A 21,461-nucleotide genomic window follows, 5' to 3' on the forward strand; every position below is an offset into this window, starting at 1 on the left:
TTCTGCACTGCGTATTACTGACGTCTAAGTGAGATGCTCTGCACTGCTTATTACTGACATCTGAGTGAGACGCTCTGCGCTGCATATTACTGACATCTGAGTGAGAAATCTGTGCTGTATATTACTAACATCTGAGTGAGATGCTCTGCGCTGCATATTACTGACATCTGAGTGAGACGCTCTGCGCTGCATATTACTGATATCTGAGTGAGACGCTCTGCACTGCATATTACTGACATCTGAGTGAGAAATCTGTGCTGCATATTACTAACATCTGAGTGAGATGCTCTGCGCTGCATATTACTGACATCTGAGTGAGACGTTCTATGCTGCATATTACTGACATCTGAGTGAGAAATCTGTGCTGCATATTACTAACATCTGAGTGAGATGCTCTGCGCTGCATATTACTGACATCTGAGTGAGACGCTCTGCGCTGCATATTACTGACATCTGAGTGAGACGTTCTGCACTGAATATTACTGACATCTGAGTGAGACGCTCTGCGCTGCGTATTACTGACATCTGATTGAGATGCTCTGCGCTGCATATTACTGACATCTGAGTTAGATGCTCTGCACTACGTATTACTGACATCTGAGTGAGACGCTCTGCGCTGCGTATTACTGACATCTGAGTGAGATGCTCTGTGCTGCATATTACTGACATCTGAGTGAGACGTTCTGCGCTGCATATTACTGACATCTGAGTGAGATGCTCTTCTCTGCATATTACTGACATATGAGTGAGACGCTCTGCGCTGCATATTACTGACATCTGAGTGAGATGCTCTGCATTGCATATTACTGACATCTGAGTGAGACATTCTGCGCTGCATATTACTGACATCTGAGTGAGACATTCTGCGCTGCATATTACTGACATCTGAGTGAGACATTCTGCGCTGCGTATCACTGACATCTGAGTTAGATGCTCTGCGCTGCATATTACTGACATCTGAGTTAGATGCTCTGCGCTGCATATTACTGACATCTGAGTGAGATGCTCTGCTCTGCATATTACTGACATCTGAGTTAGATTCTCTGTGCTGAATATTACTGACATCTGCGTGAGATGCTCTGCGCTGCTTATTACTGACATCTCATTTAGATGCTCTGTACTATGTATTACTGACATCTGAGTGAGATGCTCTGCGCTGCGTATTACTGACATCTGAGTGAGATGCTCTGCGCTGCATATTACTGACATCTGAGTGAGACGTTCTGCGCTGAATATTACTGACATCTGAGTTAGACGTTCTGCACTGCGTATTACTGACGTCTGAGTGAGATGCTCTGCACTGCTTATTACTGACATCTGAGTGAGACGCTCTGCGCTGCGTATTACTGACATCTGATTGAGATGCTTTGCGCTGCATATTACTGACATCTGAGTTAGATGCTCTGCACTACGTATTACTGACATCTGAGTGATATGCTCTGCGCTGCGTATTACTGACATCTGAGTGAGAAGTTCTGCGCTGTATATTACTGACATCTGAGTGAGACATTCTGCGCTGCGTATCACTGACATCTGAGTTAGATGCTCTGCGCTGCATATTACTGACATCTGAGTTAGATGCTCTGCGCTGCATATTACTGACATCTGAGTTAGATGCTCTGCGCTGCATATTACTGACATCTGAGTGAGATGCTCTGCACTGCATATTACTGACATCTGAGTTAGATTCTCTGTGCTGTGTATTACTGACATCTGCGTGAGATGCTCTGCGCTGCTTATTACTGACATCTCATTTAGATGCTCTGCACTATGTATTACTGACATCTGAGTGAGACGCTCTACGCTGCGTATTACTGACATCTGAGTGAGATGCTCTGCACTGCATATTACTGACATCTGAGTGAGACGTTCTGCGCTGCATATTACTGACATCTGAGTGAGACGTTCTGCACTGCGTATTACTGACGTCTAAGTGAGATGCTCTGCACTGCTTATTACTGACATCTGAGTGAGACGCTCTGCGCTGCATATTACTGACATCTGAGTGAGAAATCTGTGCTGTATATTACTAACATCTGAGTGAGATGCTCTGCGCTGCATATTACTGACATCTGAGTGAGACGCTCTGCGCTGCATATTACTGATATCTGAGTGAGACGCTCTGCACTGCATATTACTGACATCTGAGTGAGAAATCTGTGCTGCATATTACTAACATCTGAGTGAGATGCTCTGCGCTGCATATTACTGACATCTGAGTGAGACGTTCTATGCTGCATATTACTGACATCTGAGTGAGAAATCTGTGCTGCATATTACTAACATCTGAGTGAGATGCTCTGCGCTGCATATTACTGACATCTGAGTGAGACGCTCTGCGCTGCATATTACTGACATCTGAGTGAGACGTTCTGCACTGAATATTACTGACATCTGAGTGAGACGCTCTGCGCTGCGTATTACTGACATCTGATTGAGATGCTCTGCGCTGCATATTACTGACATCTGAGTTAGATGCTCTGCACTACGTATTACTGACATCTGAGTGAGACGCTCTGCGCTGCGTATTACTGACATCTGAGTGAGATGCTCTGTGCTGCATATTACTGACATCTGAGTGAGACGTTCTGCGCTGCATATTACTGACATCTGAGTGAGATGCTCTTCTCTGCATATTACTGACATATGAGTGAGACGCTCTGCGCTGCATATTACTGACATCTGAGTGAGATGCTCTGCATTGCATATTACTGACATCTGAGTGAGACATTCTGCGCTGCATATTACTGACATCTGAGTGAGACATTCTGCGCTGCATATTACTGACATCTGAGTGAGACATTCTGCGCTGCGTATCACTGACATCTGAGTTAGATGCTCTGCGCTGCATATTACTGACATCTGAGTTAGATGCTCTGCGCTGCATATTACTGACATCTGAGTGAGATGCTCTGCTCTGCATATTACTGACATCTGAGTTAGATTCTCTGTGCTGAATATTACTGACATCTGCGTGAGATGCTCTGCGCTGCTTATTACTGACATCTCATTTAGATGCTCTGTACTATGTATTACTGACATCTGAGTGAGATGCTCTGCGCTGCGTATTACTGACATCTGAGTGAGATGCTCTGCGCTGCATATTACTGACATCTGAGTGAGACGTTCTGCGCTGAATATTACTGACATCTGAGTTAGACGTTCTGCACTGCGTATTACTGACGTCTGAGTGAGATGCTCTGCACTGCTTATTACTGACATCTGAGTGAGACGCTCTGCGCTGCGTATTACTGACATCTGATTGAGATGCTTTGCGCTGCATATTACTGACATCTGAGTTAGATGCTCTGCACTACGTATTACTGACATCTGAGTGATATGCTCTGCGCTGCGTATTACTGACATCTGAGTGAGAAGTTCTGCGCTGTATATTACTGACATCTGAGTGAGACATTCTGCGCTGCGTATCACTGACATCTGAGTTAGATGCTCTGCGCTGCATATTACTGACATCTGAGTTAGATGCTCTGCGCTGCATATTACTGACATCTGAGTTAGATGCTCTGCGCTGCATATTACTGACATCTGAGTGAGATGCTCTGCACTGCATATTACTGACATCTGAGTTAGATTCTCTGTGCTGTGTATTACTGACATCTGCGTGAGATGCTCTGCGCTGCTTATTACTGACATCTCATTTAGATGCTCTGCACTATGTATTACTGACATCTGAGTGAGACGCTCTACGCTGCGTATTACTGACATCTGAGTGAGATGCTCTGCACTGCATATTACTGACATCTGAGTGAGACGTTCTGCGCTGCATATTACTGACATCTGAGTGAGACGTTCTGCACTGCGTATTACTGACGTCTAAGTGAGATGCTCTGCACTGCTTATTACTGACATCTGAGTGAGACGCTCTGCGCTGCATATTACTGACATCTGAGTGAGAAATCTGTGCTGTATATTACTAACATCTGAGTGAGATGCTCTGCGCTGCATATTACTGACATCTGAGTGAGACGCTCTGCGCTGCATATTACTGATATCTGAGTGAGACGCTCTGCACTGCATATTACTGACATCTGAAAAAGACGTTCTGCGCTGCATATTACTGACATCTGAGTGAGACGTTCTATGCTGCATATTACTGACATCTGAGTGAGATGCTCTGCGCTGCATATTACTGATATCTGAGTGAGACGCTCTGCACTGCGTATTACTGACATCTGAGTGAGATGCTCTGTGCTGCCTATTACTGATATTTGAGTGAGACGCTCTGCGCTGCATATTACTGACATCTGAGTGAGAGGCTCTGCGCTGCATATTACTGACATCTGAGTGAGACGCTCTGCGCTGCATATAACTGACATCTGAGTGAGATGCTCTGCGCTGCGTATTACTGATATCTGAGTGAGATGTTCTGCACTGCATATTACTGACATCTGAGTGAGATGCTTTGTACTACGTATTACTGACATCTGAGTGAGACATTCTGCCCTGCGTATTACTGACATCTGAGTGAGATGCTCTATACTACGTATTACTGACATCTCAGTGAGATGCTCTGCACTAGTATTACTGACATCTGAGTGAGATGCTCTGCGCTGCGTATTACTGACATCTGAGTGAGGTGCTCTCCGCTGCATATTACTGACATCTGAGTAAGATGCTCTGCACTACGTATTACTGACATTTGAGTGAGATGCTCTGCGCTGCGTATTACTGACATCTGAGTGAGATGCTCTGTGCTGCATATTACTGACATCTCAGTGAGATGCTCTGCACTACGTATTACTGACATCTCAGTGAGATGTTCTGCACTAAGTATTACTGACATCTGAGTGAGATGCTCTGCGCTGCGTATTACTGACATCTGAGTGAGATGCTCTGCGCTGCGTATTACTGACATCTGAGTGAGATGCTCTGCACTACGTATTACTGACATCTGAGTGAGATGCTCTGCACTGCGTATTACTGACATCTGAGTGAGATGCTCTGCACTGTGTATTACTGACATCTGAGTGAGATGCTCTGTACTACGTATTACTGACAACTCAGTGAGATGCTCTGCACTACGTATTACTGACATCTGAGTGAGATGCTCTGCGCTGCATATTACTGACATCTGAGTGAGATGCTCTGCCCTGCATATTACTGACATCTCAGTGAGATGCTCTGCACTACGTATTACTGACATCTCAGTGAGATGCTCTGCACTACGTATTACTGACATCTGAGTGAGATGCTCTGTGCTGCATATTACTGACATCTCAGTGAGATGCTCTGCACTACGTATTACTGACATCTCAGTGAGATGCTCTGCACTATGTATTACTGACATCTGAGTGAGATGCTCTGTGCTGCGTATTACTGACATCTGAGTGAGATGCTCTGCACTACGTATTACTGACATCTGAGTGAGATGCTCTGTGCTGCGTATTACTGACATCTAAGTGAGATGCTCTGTGCTGCGTATTACTGACATCTGAGTGAGATGCTCTGAGCTGCGTATTACTGACATCTGAGTGAGATGCTCTGCGCTACGTATTACTGACATCTGAGTGAGATGCTCTGCCCTGCGTATTACTGACATCTGAGTGAGATGCTCTGTGCTGTGTATTACTGACATCTGTGTGAGATGCTCTGCACTATGTAATACTGACATCTGAGTGAGATGCTCTGCACTATGTATTACTGACATCTGAGTGAGATGCTCTGCGCTGCATATTACTGACATCTGAGTGTGATGCGTTGTAAGTAGCTATGAAGTGAATAAGATGCATAATTCAGGAAAAGTATGAAAGCTTGGACATTGCTAACCGTGACGCCTATATCACGCCGCGTGGCTTATGCCATATGGCTAAAAAACGGTACAGTAGGTGTATGAGAACACATCTGTTTCTAGGTCAGATGATCTATAGTGTGCCAGCGTGATGAGATCTGCAGAATACTCCAGGGAGGCGATCTACAGTCAGTCATTGTGTCTGGTGAGATGCTCTGCAAAGTGATTGGGTGAGATGACCTGCAGAGTGCCTATGTGAGACAATGTAATTTGTGTTGAGGTGAAATGATCTGTAGAGTGCCTGGGTTAGATGGTCTGCAGAGTACCTGAGTGAGAACATATACAGTTCTGTGTGTGAACTGAAGGTGAGATGATCTGCAGAGTGCATGGGTAAAAACATATACATTGTGTTGATGTGAAATGATCTGCAGAGTGCCTGAGTGAGACAATCTACAGTACTTTGCGTCAGAGCGAGATGATCTGCATATTGTCTAGGTGAATTGGTCTTCAGAATGCCTGGGGGATGCAAACTACATTGTGTCTCGGTGAGATGATCTGTAGAGTGCCTGGGTGAGATGATCTGCGGAATACCAGGAGACAATTTACGCGGTGTCTGGATGAGATGTTCTGCAGAGTTTGTGGGTGATATGTTCTAAATTGTGTTGGGATGAATGATCTGCAGAGTGCCTGGGTGAGACATTCTAGTTTGTCTCTGGGTGAGTTGATCTGTACGGTAGCGTGCCCAGGTGAGATAATCTGCAGAATGCCTGGGAGAGGCAAACTACTTTGTGTCTTAGTAACTTTCTCTGCATACTGTGAGATGCTCTGCAGAGTGCCTGGCTGAGATGCCCTGCAGAGTGTCTGGGTGAGATACTCTGCTGAATAACTGTGGGAGGCAATCTACATTGTGCTCTGTAGATCTGTGAGATGCTCTGTTGAGTGCCTAGGTGAGATAATCGGCACTGTGCCTGGGGGAGGCTATCTGCATTCTGTCTGGGAGAGATTCTCTGCAGAATGTCTGGGTGAGATGCTCTGCAGAATGCCTGGGGTAGGCGATCTACATTGCTTGTGTCTGGGTGGGATGCTCTGCAGAGTACAGCCTGCATGAGATGACCTGCAGTACCTGGGGGAGGCGAGAGATGCTTAGTGAGTGTAATTTTAGGTTACGGTAACATTAGATGCAGATTCTGTGTCATCTGGTTACACAGATATCAGGAGACCCAGGAGAGATATATTTATATATTTAGAGGACATCCCGATAGAGAGAATGAGAGGACCAGGAACATAATGAGGGCGATGAAGAGAAAGGGTGAGAGCAGAAAGGAAGCAATGCACAGAAGATAAAGATGGAGACAGAGGAAAAACACATAGAGATGCTGGGGGGGGGGAGCGTGATGGGGTGAGGGGGGGAATAGACTGGGAGGGGGAGCGAGAGAGGGGAGGGGGTGTGAGAGGAACAGGCAGAGATGCCGGGAGGGAAATCGTGATGGAGTGTGGGGGGGAATAGACTGGGAGGGGGAGTGAAATAGGGGAGGGGGTGTGAGAGGAACAGACAGAGATGCTGAAAGGGAAAGCGTGATGAGGTGTGGGGGGAATAGACTGGGAGGGGGAGTAAGAGAGGGGAGGGGGTGTGAGAGGAACAGGCAGAGATGCTGGGAGGGAGAGCATGATGGGGTGTGGGAGGAATAGACTGGGAGGGGGAGTGAGAGAGGGGAGGGGGTGTGAGAGGAACAGGCAGAGATGCCGGGAGGGAGAGGGTGTTGGGGTGTGGGGGGAATACACTGGGAGGGGGAGTGAGATAGGGGAGGGGGTGTGAGAGGAACAGGCAGTGATGCTGGGAGGGAGAGCGTGATGAGGTGTGGGGGGAATAGACTGGGAGGGGGAGTGAGATAGGGGAGGGGGTGTGAGAGGAACAGGCAGAGATGCTGGGAGGGAGAGCGTGATGAGGTGTGGGGGGAATAGACTGGGAGGGGGAGTGAGATAGGGGAGGGGGTGTGAGAGGAACAGGCAGTGATGCTGGGAGGGAGAGCGTGAGGAGGTGTGGGGGGAATAGACTGGGAGGGGGAGTGATATAGGGGAGGGGTGTGAGAGGAACAGGCAGAGATGCTGGGAGGGAGAGTGTGATGAGGTGTGGGGGGAATAGACTGGGAGGGGGAGTGAGATAGGGGAAGAGGTGTGAGAGGAACAGGCAGAGATGCTAAGAGGGAGAACGTGATGAGGTGTGGGGGGAATAGACTGGGAGGGGGAGTGAGAGAGGGGAGGGGGAGTGAGAGGAACAGGCAGAGATGCTGGGAGGGAGAGCGTGATGAGGTGTGGGGGGAATAGACTGGGAGGGGGAGTGAGAGAGGGGAGGGGGTGTGAGAGGAACAGGCAGAGATGCTGGGAGGGAGAGCGTGATGGGGGTGTGGGGGGGAATAGACTGGGACGGGGAGTGAGAGAGGGGAGGGTGTGTGAAAGTTAAAGGCAGAGATGCTGGGAGGGAGAGCATGATGGGGTGTGGGGGGGAATAGACTGAGAGGGGGAGTGAGAGAGGGGAGGGGGTGTGAGAGAAACAGGCAGAGATGCTGGGAGGGAGAGCGCGATGGAGAGTGGGGGGGAATAGACTGGGAGGGGGAGTGAGAGAGGGGAGGGGGTGTGAGAGGAACAGACAGAGATGCTGAAAGGGACAGCGTGATGAGGTGTGGGGGGAATAGACTGGGAGGGGGAGTGAGATAGGGGAGGGGGTGTGAGAGGAACAGGCAGAGATGCTGGGAGGGAGAGCGTGATGGGGTGTGGGGGGGAATAGACTGGGAGGGGGAGTGAGAGAGGGGAGGGGGTGTGAGAGGAACAGACAGAGATGCTGAAAGAGACAGCGTGATGAGGTGTGGGGGGAATAGACTGGGAGGGGGAGTGAGATAGGGGAGGGGGTGCGAGAGGAACAGGCAGTGATGCTGGGAGGGAGAGCGTGATGGGGTGTGGGGGGAATACACTGGGAGGGGGAGTGAGATAGGGGAGGGGGTGTGAGAGGAACAGGCAGTGATGCTGGGAGGGAGAGCGTGATGAGGTGTGGGGGAATAGACTGGGAGGGGGAGTGAGATAGGGGAGGGGGTGTGAGAGGAACAGGCAGAGATGCTGGGAGGGAGAGCGTGATAGGGTGTGGGGGGGAATAGACTGGGAGGGGGAGTGAGAGAGGGGAGGGGGTGTGAGAGGAACAGGCAGAGATGCTGGGAGGGAGAGGGTGATGGGGTGTGGGGGGTAATAGACTGGGAGAGGGAATGAGAGAGGGGAGGGGGTGTGAGAGGAACAGGCAGAGATGCTGGGAGGGAGAGGGTGATGGGGTGTGGGGGGGAATAGACTGGGAGGGGGAATGAGATAGGGGAGGGGTGTGAGAGGAACAGGCAGAGATGCTGAAAGGGACAGCATGATGGGGTGTGGGGGGGAATAGACTGGGAGGGGGAGTGAGAGAGGGGGTGTGAGAGGAACAGGCAGAGATACTGGGAGGGAGAGCGTGATGAGGTGTGGGGGGAATAGACTGGGAGGGGGAGTGAGAGAGGGGAGGGGGTGTGAGAGGAACAGGCAGAGATGCTGGGAGGGAGAGCGTGATGGGGTGTGGGGGGGAATAGACTGGGAGGGGGAGTGAGAGAGGGGAGGGGGTGTGAGAGGAAAAGGCAGAGATGCTGGGAGAGAGAGCATGATGGGGTGTGGGGGGGAATAGACTGGGAGGGGGAGTGAGAGAGGAGAGGGGGTATGAGAGGAACAGGCAGAGATGCTGGGAGGGAGAGCGTGATGGAGAGTGGGGGGGAATAGACTGGGAGGGGGAGTGAGAGAGGGGAGGGGGTGTGAGAGGAACAGACAGAGATGCTGAAAGGGACAGCGTGATGAGGTGTGGGAGGAATAGACTGGGAGGGGGTGTGAGAGGAACAGGCAGAGATGCTGGGAGGGAGAGCGTGATGGAGAGTGGGGGGGGATAGACTGGGAGGGGGAGTGAGATAGGGGAGGGTGTATGAGAGGAACAGGCAGAGATGCTGGGAGGGAGAACGTGATGGAGAGTGGGGGGGAATACACTGGGAGGGGGAGTGAGATAGGGGAGGGGGTGTGAGAGGAACAGGCAGAGATGCTGGGAGGGAGAGCGTGATGAGGTGTGGGGGGGAATAGACTGGGAGGTGGAGTGAGATAGGGGAGGGGGTGTGAGAGGAACAGGCAGAGATGCCGGGAGGGAAATCGTGATGGAGTGTGGGGGGGAATAGACTGGGAGGGGGAGTGAGATAGGGGAGGGGGTGTGAGAGGAACAGGCAGAGATGCTGGGAGGGAGAGCGTGATGAGGTGTGGGGGGGGTATAGACTGGGAGGGGGAGTGAGAGAGGGGAGGGGGTGTGAGAGGAACAGACAGAGATGCTGGAAGGGACAGCGTGATGAGGTGTGGGGGGAATAGACTGGGAAGGGGAGTGAGAGAGGGGATGGGTTGTGAGAGGAACAGGCAGAGATGCTGGGAGGGAGAGTGTGATGGGGTGTGGGGGGAATAGACTGGGAGGGGGAGTGAGATAGGGGAGGGGGTGTGAGAGGAACAGGCAGAGATGCCGGGAGGGAGAGGGTGATGAGGTGTGGGGGGAATAGACTGGGAGGGGGAGTGAGATGGGGAGGGGGTGTAAGAGGAACAGGCAGAGATGCTGGGAGGGAGAGCGTGATGGGGTGTGGGGGGGAATAGACTGGGAGGGGGAGTGAGAGAGGGGAGGGGGTGTGAGAGGAACAGACAGAGATGCTGAAAGAGACAGCGTGATGAGGTGTGGGGGGAATAGACTGGGAGGGGGAGTGAGATAGGGGAGGGGGTGTGAGAGGAACAGGCAGTGATGCTGGGAGGGAGAGCGTGATGGGGTGTGGGGGGAATACACTGGGAGGGGGAGTGAGATAGGGGAGGGGGTGTGAGAGGAACAGGCAGTGATGCTGGGAGGGAGAGCGTGATGAGGTGTGGGGGAATAGACTGGGAGGGGGAGTGAGATAGGGGAGGGGGTGTGAGAGGAACAGGCAGAGATGCTGGGAGGGAGAGCGTGATAGGGTGTGGGGGGGAATAGACTGGGAGGGGGAGTGAGAGAGGGGAGGGGGTGTGAGAGGAACAGGCAGAGATGCTGGGAGGGAGAGGGTGATGGGGTGTGGGGGGTAATAGACTGGGAGAGGGAATGAGAGAGGGGAGGGGGTGTGAGAGGAACAGGCAGAGATGCTGGGAGGGAGAGGGTGATGGGGTGTGGGGGGGAATAGACTGGGAGGGGGAATGAGATAGGGGAGGGGTGTGAGAGGAACAGGCAGAGATGCTGAAAGGGACAGCATGATGGGGTGTGGGGGGGAATAGACTGGGAGGGGGAGTGAGAGAGGGGGTGTGAGAGGAACAGGCAGAGATACTGGGAGGGAGAGCGTGATGAGGTGTGGGGGGAATAGACTGGGAGGGGGAGTGAGAGAGGGGAGGGGGTGTGAGAGGAACAGGCAGAGATGCTGGGAGGGAGAGCGTGATGGGGTGTGGGGGGGAATAGACTGGGAGGGGGAGTGAGAGAGGGGAGGGGGTGTGAGAGGAAAAGGCAGAGATGCTGGGAGGGAGAGCATGATGGGGTGTGGGGGGGAATAGACTGGGAGGGGGAGTGAGAGAGGGGAGGGGGTATGAGAGGAACAGGCAGAGATGCTGGGAGGGAGAGCGTGATGGAGAGTGGGGGGGAATAGACTGGGAGGGGGAGTGAGATAGGGGAGGGGGTGTGAGAGGAACAGGCAGAGATGCCGGGAGGGAGAGCGTGATGAGGTGTGGGGGGGAATAGACTGGGAGGTGGAGTGAGATAGGGGAGGGGGTGTGAGAGGAACAGGCAGAGATGCCGGGAGGGAAATCGTGATGGAGTGTGGGGGGGAATAGACTGGGAGGGGGAGTGAGATAGGGGAGGGGGTGTGAGAGGAACAGGCAGAGATGCTGGGAGGGAGAGCGTGATGAGGTGTGGGGGGGGTATAGACTGGGAGGGGGAGTGAGAGAGGGGAGGGGGTGTGAGAGGAACAGACAGAGATGCTGAAAGGGACAGCGTGATGAGGTGTGGGAGGAATAGACTGGGAGGGGGTGTGAGAGGAACAGGCAGAGATGCTGGGAGGGAGAGCGTGATGGAGAGTGGGGGGGGATAGACTGGGAGGGGGAGTGAGATAGGGGAGGGTGTATGAGAGGAACAGGCAGAGATGCTGGGAGGGAGAACGTGATGGAGAGTGGGGGGGAATACACTGGGAGGGGGAGTGAGATAGGGGAGGGGGTGTGAGAGGAACAGGCAGAGATGCCGGGAGGGAGAGCGTGATGAGGTGTGGGGGGGAATAGACTGGGAGGTGGAGTGAGATAGGGGAGGGGGTGTGAGAGGAACAGGCAGAGATGCCGGGAGGGAAATCGTGATGGAGTTTGGGGGGGAATAGACTGGGAGGGGGAGTGAGATAGGGGAGGGGGTGTGAGAGGAACAGGCAGAGATGCTGGGAGGGAGAGCGTGATGAGGTGTGGGGGGGGTATAGACTGGGAGGGGGAGTGAGAGAGGGGAGGGGGTGTGAGAGGAACAGACAGAGATGCTGGAAGGGACAGCGTGATGAGGTGTGGGGGGAATAGACTGGGAAGGGGAGTGAGAGAGGGGATGGGGTGTGAGAGGAACAGGCAGAGATGCTGGGAGGGAGAGTGTGATGGGGTGTGGGGGGAATAGACTGGGAGGGGGAGTGAGATAGGGGAGGGGGTGTGAGAGGAACAGGCAGAGATGCTGGGAGGGAGAGCGTGATGAGGTGTGGGGGGGGTATAGACTGGGAGGGGGAGTGAGAGAGGGGAGGGGGTGTGAGAGGAACAGACAGAGATGCTGAAAGGGACAGCGTGATGAGGTGTGGGAGGAATAGACTGGGAGGGGGTGTGAGAGGAACAGGCAGAGATGCTGGGAGGGAGAGCGTGATGGAGAGTGGGGGGGGATAGACTGGGAGGGGGAGTGAGATAGGGGAGGGTGTATGAGAGGAACAGGCAGAGATGCTGGGAGGGAGAACGTGATGGAGAGTAAGGGGGAATACACTGGGAGGGGGAGTGAGATAGGGGAGGGGGTGTGAGAGGAACAGGCAGAGATGCCGGGAGGGAGAGCGTGATGAGGTGTGGGGGGGAATAGACTGGGAGGTGGAGTGAGATAGGGGAGGGGGTGTGAGAGGAACAGGCAGAGATGCCGGGAGGGAAATCGTGATGGAGTGTGGGGGGGAATAGACTGGGAGGGGGAGTGAGATAGGGGAGGGGGTGTGAGAGGAACAGGCAGAGATGCTGGGAGGGAGAGCGTGATGAGGTGTGGGGGGGGTATAGACTGGGAGGGGGAGTGAGAGAGGGGAGGGGGTGTGAGAGGAACAGACAGAGATGCTGGAAGGGACAGCGTGATGAGGTGTGGGGGGAATAGACTGGGAAGGGGAGTGAGAGAGGGGATGGGGTGTGAGAGGAACAGGCAGAGATGCTGGGAGGGAGAGTGTGATGGGGTGTGGGGGGAATAGACTGGGAGGGGGAGTGAGATAGGGGAGGGGGTGTGAGAGGAACAGGCAGAGATGCCGGGAGGGAGAGGGTGATGAGGTGTGGGGGGAATAGACTGGGAGGGGGAGTGAGATGGGGAGGGGGTGTAAGAGGAACAGGCAGAGATGCTGGGAGGGAGAGGGTGATGGGGTGTGGGGGGAATACACTGGGAGGGGGAGTGAGAGAGGGGAGGGGGGGTGAGAGGAACAGGCAGAGATGCTGGGAGGGAGAGGGTGATGGGGTGTGGGATGAATAGACTGGGAGGGGGAGTGAGAGAGGGGAAGGGATGTGAGAGGAACAGGCAGAGATGCTGGGAGGGAGAGGGTGATGGGGTGTGAGAGGAATAGACTGGGAGGGGGAGTGAGAGAGGGGAGGGGGTGTGAGAGGAACAGGCAGAGATGCTGGGAGGGAGAGGGTGATGGGGTGTGAGAGGAATAGACTGGGAGGGTGAGTGAGAGAGGGGAGGGGGTGTAAGGAGAGCAGGGAAAGATGCTGGGGTGGGGGGTAAGTGTGGTGAGGGGCCGTATACTAGGAGTGTGGAGAGAGAGGGGAGGGGGTGTAAGAAGAGCAGGGAGAGATGCTGGGGTGGGGGGGAGTGTGGAGTTGTTGAGGGGAGGGTGTGTAAGAAGAGCAGGGAGAGATGCTGGGGTGGGGGGGAGTGTGGAGTTATTGAGGGGAGGGGGTGTAAGAAGAGCAGGGAGAGATGCTGGGGTGGGTGGGAGTGTGGAGTTATTGAGGGGAGAGGGTGTAAGAAGAGCAGGGAGAGATGCTGGGGTGGGGGGGAGTGTGGAGTTATTGAGGGGAGGAGGTGTAAGAAGAGCAGGGAGAGATGCTGGGGTGGGGGGGAGTGTGGAGTTGTTGAGGGGAGGGGGTGTAAGAAGAGCAGGGAGAGATGCTGGGGAGGGGGGGAGTGTGGAGTTATTGAGGGGAGGGGGTGTATGAAGAGCAGGGAGAGATGCTGGGGTGGGGGGGAGTGTGGAGTTGTTGAGGGGAGGGGGTGTAAGAAGAGCAGGGAGAGATGCTGGGGTTGGGGGGAGTGTGGAGTTGTTGAGGCGAGGGGGTGTAAGAAGAGCAGGGAGAGATGCTGGGGTGGGGGGGAGTGTGGAGTTGTTGAGGGGAGGGGGTGTAAGAAGAGCAGGGAGAGATGCTGGGGTGGGGGGGAGTGTGGAGTTATTGAGGGGAGGGGGTGTAAGAAGAGCAGGGAGAGATGCTGGGGTGGGGGGGAGTGTGGAGTTGTTGAGGGGAGGGGGTGTAAGAAGAGCAGGGGGAGATGCTGGGGTGGGGGGGAGTGTGGAGTTATTGAGGCGAGGGGGTGTAAGAAGAGCAGGGAGAGATGCTGGGGTGGGGTGAGTGTGGAGTTGTTGAGGGGAGGGGGTGTAAGAAGAGCAGGGAGAGATGCTGGGTGGGGGGGAGTGTGGAGTTATTGAGGGGAGGGTGTGTAAGAAGAGCAGGGAGAGATGCTGGGGTGGGGGGGAGTGTGGAGTTATTGAGGTGAGGGGGTGTAAGAAGAGTAGTGAGAGATACTGGGGTGGGGGGAGTGTGGAGTTGTTGAGGGGAGGGGGTGTAAGAAGAGCAGGGAGAGATGCTGGGGTGGGGGGGAGTGTGGAGTTATTGAGGGGAGGGTGTGTAAGAAGAGCAGGGAGAGATGCTGGGGTGGGGGGGAGTGTGGAGTTATTGAGGGGAGGGGGTGTAAGAAGAGCAGGGAGAGATGCTGGGGTGGGGGGGAGTGTGGAGTTATTGAGGGGAGGGGGTGTAAGAAGAGCAGAGAGAGATGCTGGGGTGGGGGGGAGTGTGGAGTTATTGAGGGGAGGGGGTGTAAGAAGAGCAGGGAGAGATGCTGGGGTGGGGGGGAGTGTGGAGTTATTGAGGGGAGGGGGTGTAAGAAGAGCAGGAAGAGATGCTGGGGTGGGGGGGAGTGTGGAGTTATTGAGGGGAGGGTGTGTAAGAAGAGCAGGGAGAGATGCTGGGGTGGGGGGGAGTGTGGAGTTATTGAGGGGAGGGGGTGTAAGAAGAGCAGGGAGAGATGCTGGGGTGGGGGGGGAGTGTGGAGTTATTGAGGGGAGGGGGTGTAAGAAGAGCAGGGAGAGATGCTGGGGTGGGGGGGAATGTGGAGTTATTGAGGGGAGGGTGTGTAAGAAGAGCAGGGAGAGATGCTGGGGTGGGGGGAGTGTGGAGTTATTGAGGGGAGGGGGTGTAAGAAGAGCAGGGAGAGATGCTGGGGTGGGGGGGAGTGTGGAGTTGTTGAGGGGAGGGAGTGTAAGAAGAGCAGGGAGAGATGCTGGGGTGGGGGGGAGTGTGGAGTTATTGAGGGGAGGGGGTGTAAGAAGAGCAGGGAGAGATGCTGGGGTGGGGGGGGGAGTGTGGAGTTGTTGAGGGGAGGGGGTGTAAGAAGAGCAGGGAGAGATGCTGGGGTTGGGGTGAGTGTGGAGTTATTGAGGGGAGGGGGTGTAAGAAGAGCAGGGAGAGATGCTGGGGGTGGGGGGGAGTGTGGAGTTATTGAGGGGAGGGTGTGTAAGAAGAGCAGGGAGAGATGCTGGGGTGGGGGGGAGTGTGAAGTTATTGAGGGGAGGGGGTGTAAGAAGAGCAGGGAGAGATGCTGGGGTTGGGGTGAGTGTGGACTTGTTGAGGGGAGGGGTTGTAAGAAGAGCAGGGAGAGATGCTGGGGTGGGGGGGAGTGTGGACTTGTTGAGGGGAGGGGGTGTAAGAAGAGCAGGAAGAGATGCTGGGGTGGGGGGGGAGTGTGGAGTTATTGAGGGGATGTAAGAAGAGTAGGGAGAGATGCTGGGGTTCGGGGGAGTGTGGAGTTATTGAGAGGGAGGGGGTGTAAGAAGAGCAGGGAGAGATGCTGGGTTGGGGGGGAGTGTGGAGTTATTGAGGGGAGGGGGTGTAAGAAGAGCAGGGAGAGATGCTGGGGTGGGGGGGAGTGTGGAGTTATTGAGGGGAGGGGGTGTAAGAAGAGCAGGAAGAGATGCTGGGGTTGGGGTGAGTGTGGAGTTATTGAGGGGAGGGGGTGTAAGAAAACCAGGGAGAGATGCTGGGGTGGGGGGGAGTGTGGAGTTATTGAGGGGATGTAAGAAGAGCAGGAAGAGATGCTGGGGTGGGGGGGAGTGTGGAGTTATTGAGGGGAGGGGGTGTAAGAAGAGCAGGGAGAGATGCTGGGGTGGGTGGGAGTGTGGAGTTATTGAGGGGAGAGGGTGTAAGAAGAGCAGGGAGAGATGCTGGGGTGGGGGGGAGTGTGGAGTTATTGAGGGGAGGAGGTGTAAGAAGAGCAGGGAGAGATGCTGGGGTGGGGGGGAGTGTGGAGTTGTTGAGGGGAGGGGGTGTAAGAAGAGCAGGGGGAGATGCTGGGGTGGGGGGGAGTGTGGAGTTATTGAGGGGAGGGGGTGTATGAAGAGCAGGGAGAGATGCTGGGGTGGGGGGGAGTGTGGAGTTGTTGAGGGGAGGGGGTGTAAGAAGAGCAGGGAGAGATGCTGGGGTTGGGGGGAGTGTGGAGTTGTTGAGGCGAGGGGGTGTAAGAAGAGCAGGGAGAGATGCTGGGGTGGGGGGGAGTGTGGAGTTGTTGAGGGGAGGGGGTGTAAGAAGAGCAGGGAGAGATGCTGGGGTGGGGGGGAGTGTGGAGTTATTGAGGGGAGGGGGTGTAAGAAGAGCAGGGAGAGATGCTGGGGTGGGGGGGAGTGTGGAGTTGTTGAGGGGAGGGGGTGTAAGAAGAGCAGGGGGAGATGCTGGGGTGGGGGGGAGTGTGGAGTTATTGAGGCGAGGGGGTGTAAGAAGAGCAGGGAGAGATGCTGGGGTGGGGTGAGTGTGGAGTTGTTGAGGGGAGGGGGTGTAAGAAGAGCAGGGAGAGATGCTGGGTGGGGGGGAGTGTGGAGTTATTGAGGGGAGGGTGTGTAAGAAGAGCAGGGAGAGATGCTGGGGTGGGGGGGAGTGTGGAGTTATTGAGGTGAGGGGGTGTAAGAAGAGTAGTGAGAGATACTGGGGTGGGGGGAGTGTGGAGTTGTTGAGGGGAGGGGGTGTAAGAAGAGCAGGGAGAGATGCTGGGGTGGGGGGGAGTGTGGAGTTATTGAGGGGAGGGTGTGTAAGAAGAGCAGGGAGAGATGCTGGGGTGGGGGGGAGTGTGGAGTTATTGAGGGGAGGGGGTGTAAGAAGAGCAGGGAGAGATGCTGGGGTGGGGGGGAGTGTGGAGTTATTGAGGGGAGGGGGTGTAAGAAGAGCAGAGAGAGATGCTGGGGTGGGGGGGAGTGTGGAGTTATTGAGGGGAGGGGGTGTAAGAAGAGCAGGGAGAGATGCTGGGGTGGGGGGGAGTGTGGAGTTATTGAGGGGAGGGGGTGTAAGAAGAGCAGGAAGAGATGCTGGGGTGGGGGGGAGTGTGGAGTTATTGAGGGGAGGGTGTGTAAGAAGAGCAGGGAGAGATGCTGGGGTGGGGGGGAGTGTGGAGTTATTGAGGGGAGGGGGTGTAAGAAGAGCAGGGAGAGATGCTGGGGTGGGGGGGAGTGTGGAGTTATTGAGGGGAGGGGGTGTAAGAAGAGCAGGGAGAGATGCTGGGGTGGGGGGGAATGTGGAGTTATTGAGGGGAGGGTGTGTAAGAAGAGCAGGGAGAGATGCTGGGGTGGGGGGAGTGTGGAGTTATTGAGGGGAGGGGGTGTAAGAAGAGCAGGGAGAGATGCTGGGGTGGGGGGGAGTGTGGAGTTGTTGAGGGGAGGGAGTGTAAGAAGAGCAGGGAGAGATGCTGGGGTGGGGGGGAGTGTGGAGTTATTGAGGGGAGGGGGTGTAAGAAGAGCAGGGAGAGATGCTGGGGTGGGGGGGGGAGTGTGGAGTTGTTGAGGGGAGGGGGTGTAAGAAGAGCAGGGAGAGATGCTGGGGTTGGGGTGAGTGTGGAGTTATTGAGGGGAGGGGGTGTAAGAAGAGCAGGGAGAGATGCTGGGGGTGGGGGGGAGTGTGGAGTTATTGAGGGGAGGGTGTGTAAGAAGAGCAGGGAGAGATGCTGGGGTGGGGGGGAGTGTGAAGTTATTGAGGGGAGGGGGTGTAAGAAGAGCAGGGAGAGATGCTGGGGTTGGGGTGAGTGTGGACTTGTTGAGGGGAGGGGTTGTAAGAAGAGCAGGGAGAGATGCTGGGGTGGGGGGGAGTGTGGACTTGTTGAGGGGAGGGGGTGTAAGAAGAGCAGGAAGAGATGCTGGGGTGGGGGGGGAGTGTGGAGTTATTGAGGGGATGTAAGAAGAGTAGGGAGAGATGCTGGGGTTCGGGGGAGTGTGGAGTTATTGAGAGGGAGGGGGTGTAAGAAGAGCAGGGAGAGATGCTGGGTTGGGGGGGAGTGTGGAGTTATTGAGGGGAGGGGGTGTAAGAAGAGCAGGGAGAGATGCTGGGGTGGGGGGGAGTGTGGAGTTATTGAGGGGAGGGGGTGTAAGAAGAGCAGGAAGAGATGCTGGGGTTGGGGTGAGTGTGGAGTTATTGAGGGGAGGGGGTGTAAGAAAACCAGGGAGAGATGCTGGGGTGGGGGGGAGTGTGGAGTTATTGAGGGGATGTAAGAAGAGCAGGAAGAGATGCTGGGGTGGGGGGGAGTGTGGAGTTATTGAGGGGAGGGGGTGTAAGAAGAGCAGGGAGAGATGCTGGGGTGGGGGGGAGTGTGGAGTTGTTGAGGGGAGGGGGTGTAAGAAGAGCAGGGAGAGATGCTGGGGTTGGGGTGAGTGTGGAGTTATTGAGGGGAGGGGGTGTAAGAAGAGCAGGGAGAGATGCTGGGGTGTGGGGGAGTGTGGAGTTATTGAGGGGAGGTGGTGTAAGAAGAGCAGGGAGAGATGCTGGGGTGGGGGGGAGTGTGAAGTTATTGAGGGGAGGGGGTGTAAGAAGAGCAGGGAGAGATGCTGGGGTCGGGGTGAGTGTGGAGTTATTGAGGGGAGGGGGTGTAAGAAGAGCAGGGAGAGATGCTGGGGTTGGGGTGAGTGTGGAGTTATTGAGGGGAGTGGGTGTAAGAAGAGCAGGGAGAGATGCTGGGGTTGGGGTGAGTGTGGAGTTGTTGAGGGGAGGGGGTGTAAGAAGAGCAGGGAGAGATGCTGGGGTGGGGGGGAGTGTGGAGTTATTGAGGGGAGGGGGTGTAAGAAGAGCAGGGAGAGATGCTGGGGTTGGTGGGAGTGTGGAGTTATTGAGGGGAGGGGGTGTAAGAAGAGCAGGGAGAGATGCTAGGGTGGGGGGGAGTGTGGAGTTATTGAGGGGAGGGGGTGTAAGAAGAGCAGGAAGAGATGCTGGGGTTGGGGGAGTGTGGAGTTATTGAGAGGAGGGGGTGTAAGAAGAGCAGGGAGAGATGCTGGGGTGGGGGGAGTGTGGAGTTATTGAGGGGAGGGGGTGTAAGAAGAGCAGGGAGAGATGCTGGGGTTGGGGTGAGTGTGGAGTTATTGAGGGGAGGGGGTGTAAGAGGAGCAGGGAGAGACGGGGGATAGACTGGGATGGGGGGGGTAGTGAGGGTGTGGAAGGAGAACAGATAAAATAGACACAGAGAAGGAAGTATCGGGATACAGGACAGTGAATGACAGATATCAGGAACTATAGATAATGATTAGACTGGAGAGACTGGGTTACAGAGAGATGAGGAGGGGGCCTGGGGTTGAGGAAATACAGATATATGGGTGAGGGGCTGAGCAGACATACTGTACTCTGGAAGAGATAAATGCAATGGATATAGATGTGGCCGCTCTGTACCTCCTCATACACATCGGGATACAACTGCTGTTGGCCTCAGTCCACCTGCATATAAATAGTTATTATTGACCCTCACATATCCCATGCCTGATACCGGTGAAGCTACTGTACGACGTAACGTCGCCGATATCCTTCGCTATGCTTTAAGCCTAATAGACACATTGACGTCTTTCTACAAACGTAGGACTGTGCTCTTCTACTTCCTCCAAATTACCCCGTCTGTCACTGACTCCCCCGATTAATCCTTTCTTCCTCTTCCCTGCAGTGGGCCGGCCGATCCGTGTCCCCTGTTGTCCGGTCCCATCGGAGGACGAGGTGTCGCAGTATCACAGGCTCTACATCCAGGGACTGCAGGATCTTTTCGATGAATACAAGATCTCCTGCGGACTCTCTCCGTCCGACACCCTGCAGATTGTCTGACCCCCTTTACCCTCTCTGTAGGGAAGATGAAGAGATCTTCTGCAGGCAGTAGAAGAAAACGTAATGTTCTGCGGTTATTTATATGGTAGCTTATACTGTATGTGGCAAATCCATACATTTATTTTACCTGTACTTTGTTAAATAAGGCTCGTCCTAATGGTGCCATAATGATAAATACAGTAATTAGAGCCCCAGCGGATCTTTTAAAATGTGTCAGTCAGTAATGAATACACCTGTGAGTTCAACAAGGTGATCTGGAAAACATGCACTGTCAGTCCCAAGCACTGGACTTGAGAAGGATACACTATATGAAGGAGTTACTCTTTACCGTGTTGTGTGCAGATTCTATTTGATGGTGTCAAGATAACTGAAATAAAAGCCCCTGGTACCCAGTTTGTATCTCTCCACGATCTGTAACACAGACGGGACAATTCTGGAGGCATGGTAAGGTCACTGGGTCGTATTTACAGTATGAGAGCAAACCTACTGGGGCGCAATACAAGTTGTTAAGTCTAACTATGGGAGCAGACATACTGTACACAGCCTGGGTTTCACTGTAGGTCATTTCCTACAACCCTGTCCAAGATGGTCTAGCACATCCTGGCCACCTGGCCTGTAGACCAGCTGACCAGATGCCGGCGGTCAGAATACCAACGCCTGCATCCTGATAGTGTAAATCCCGACAGGGGAGAGGTAAGACTGTTCCCACCTCTACCCTGACCCCCTAAACCTCCCTTTCCGCTGAGTAACCCTAACTTCCCCCCTTAGTGCCTAACCCTAACCTCCCCCCTTAGTGCCTAACCTCCCCCTGGTGGTGCCTAAAACCTAACTCCCTTTCCCCCCAGCCTAACCCTAACCTCCCTCCCTTAGCGACTAAATCTAACCCCACCCCCACCCTCGTGGTGCCTAACCCCCCTCCCCGCAGCTTAACCTTCACCCTCCTCCCTGCAGCCTAACCCTAACCCCCTGGGTGGCGCCTAAACCTAACCCTTCCCCTCCTGGCGCTAACCCCACCCACTATACTTATGGTTGGGATTCCAGCGTCGGCATTTTTACTGCATCCCCTATTTACTAAGCCTTGGACAGAGATAAAGTGCCAACCAAA

The 21,461-nt window shown here is 54.3% G+C and overlaps 1 protein-coding gene across 2 annotated transcripts in view; it reads left to right on the plus strand.

Annotated features, from left to right (window-relative positions):
• MOGAT3 (monoacylglycerol O-acyltransferase 3) overlaps window positions 1-20,749 on the plus strand; it is an 81,610-nt gene extending 60,861 nt beyond the window's left edge. For both annotated transcript variants that reach the window (XM_063930157.1, XM_063930158.1), the window contains one exon: window positions 20,202-20,749. In XM_063930157.1, coding sequence (XP_063786227.1) covers window positions 20,202-20,356 — 155 coding nt within the window. In that variant the 3' untranslated portion in view covers window positions 20,357-20,749. The remainder of the gene's footprint in view (window positions 1-20,201) is intronic.
• Window positions 20,750-21,461: the final 712 nt, after the last annotated feature.

Source organism: Pseudophryne corroboree, chromosome 6 (assembly GCF_028390025.1).
Source record: "Pseudophryne corroboree isolate aPseCor3 chromosome 6, aPseCor3.hap2, whole genome shotgun sequence".
Taxonomy (NCBI): domain Eukaryota; kingdom Metazoa; phylum Chordata; class Amphibia; order Anura; family Myobatrachidae; genus Pseudophryne; species Pseudophryne corroboree.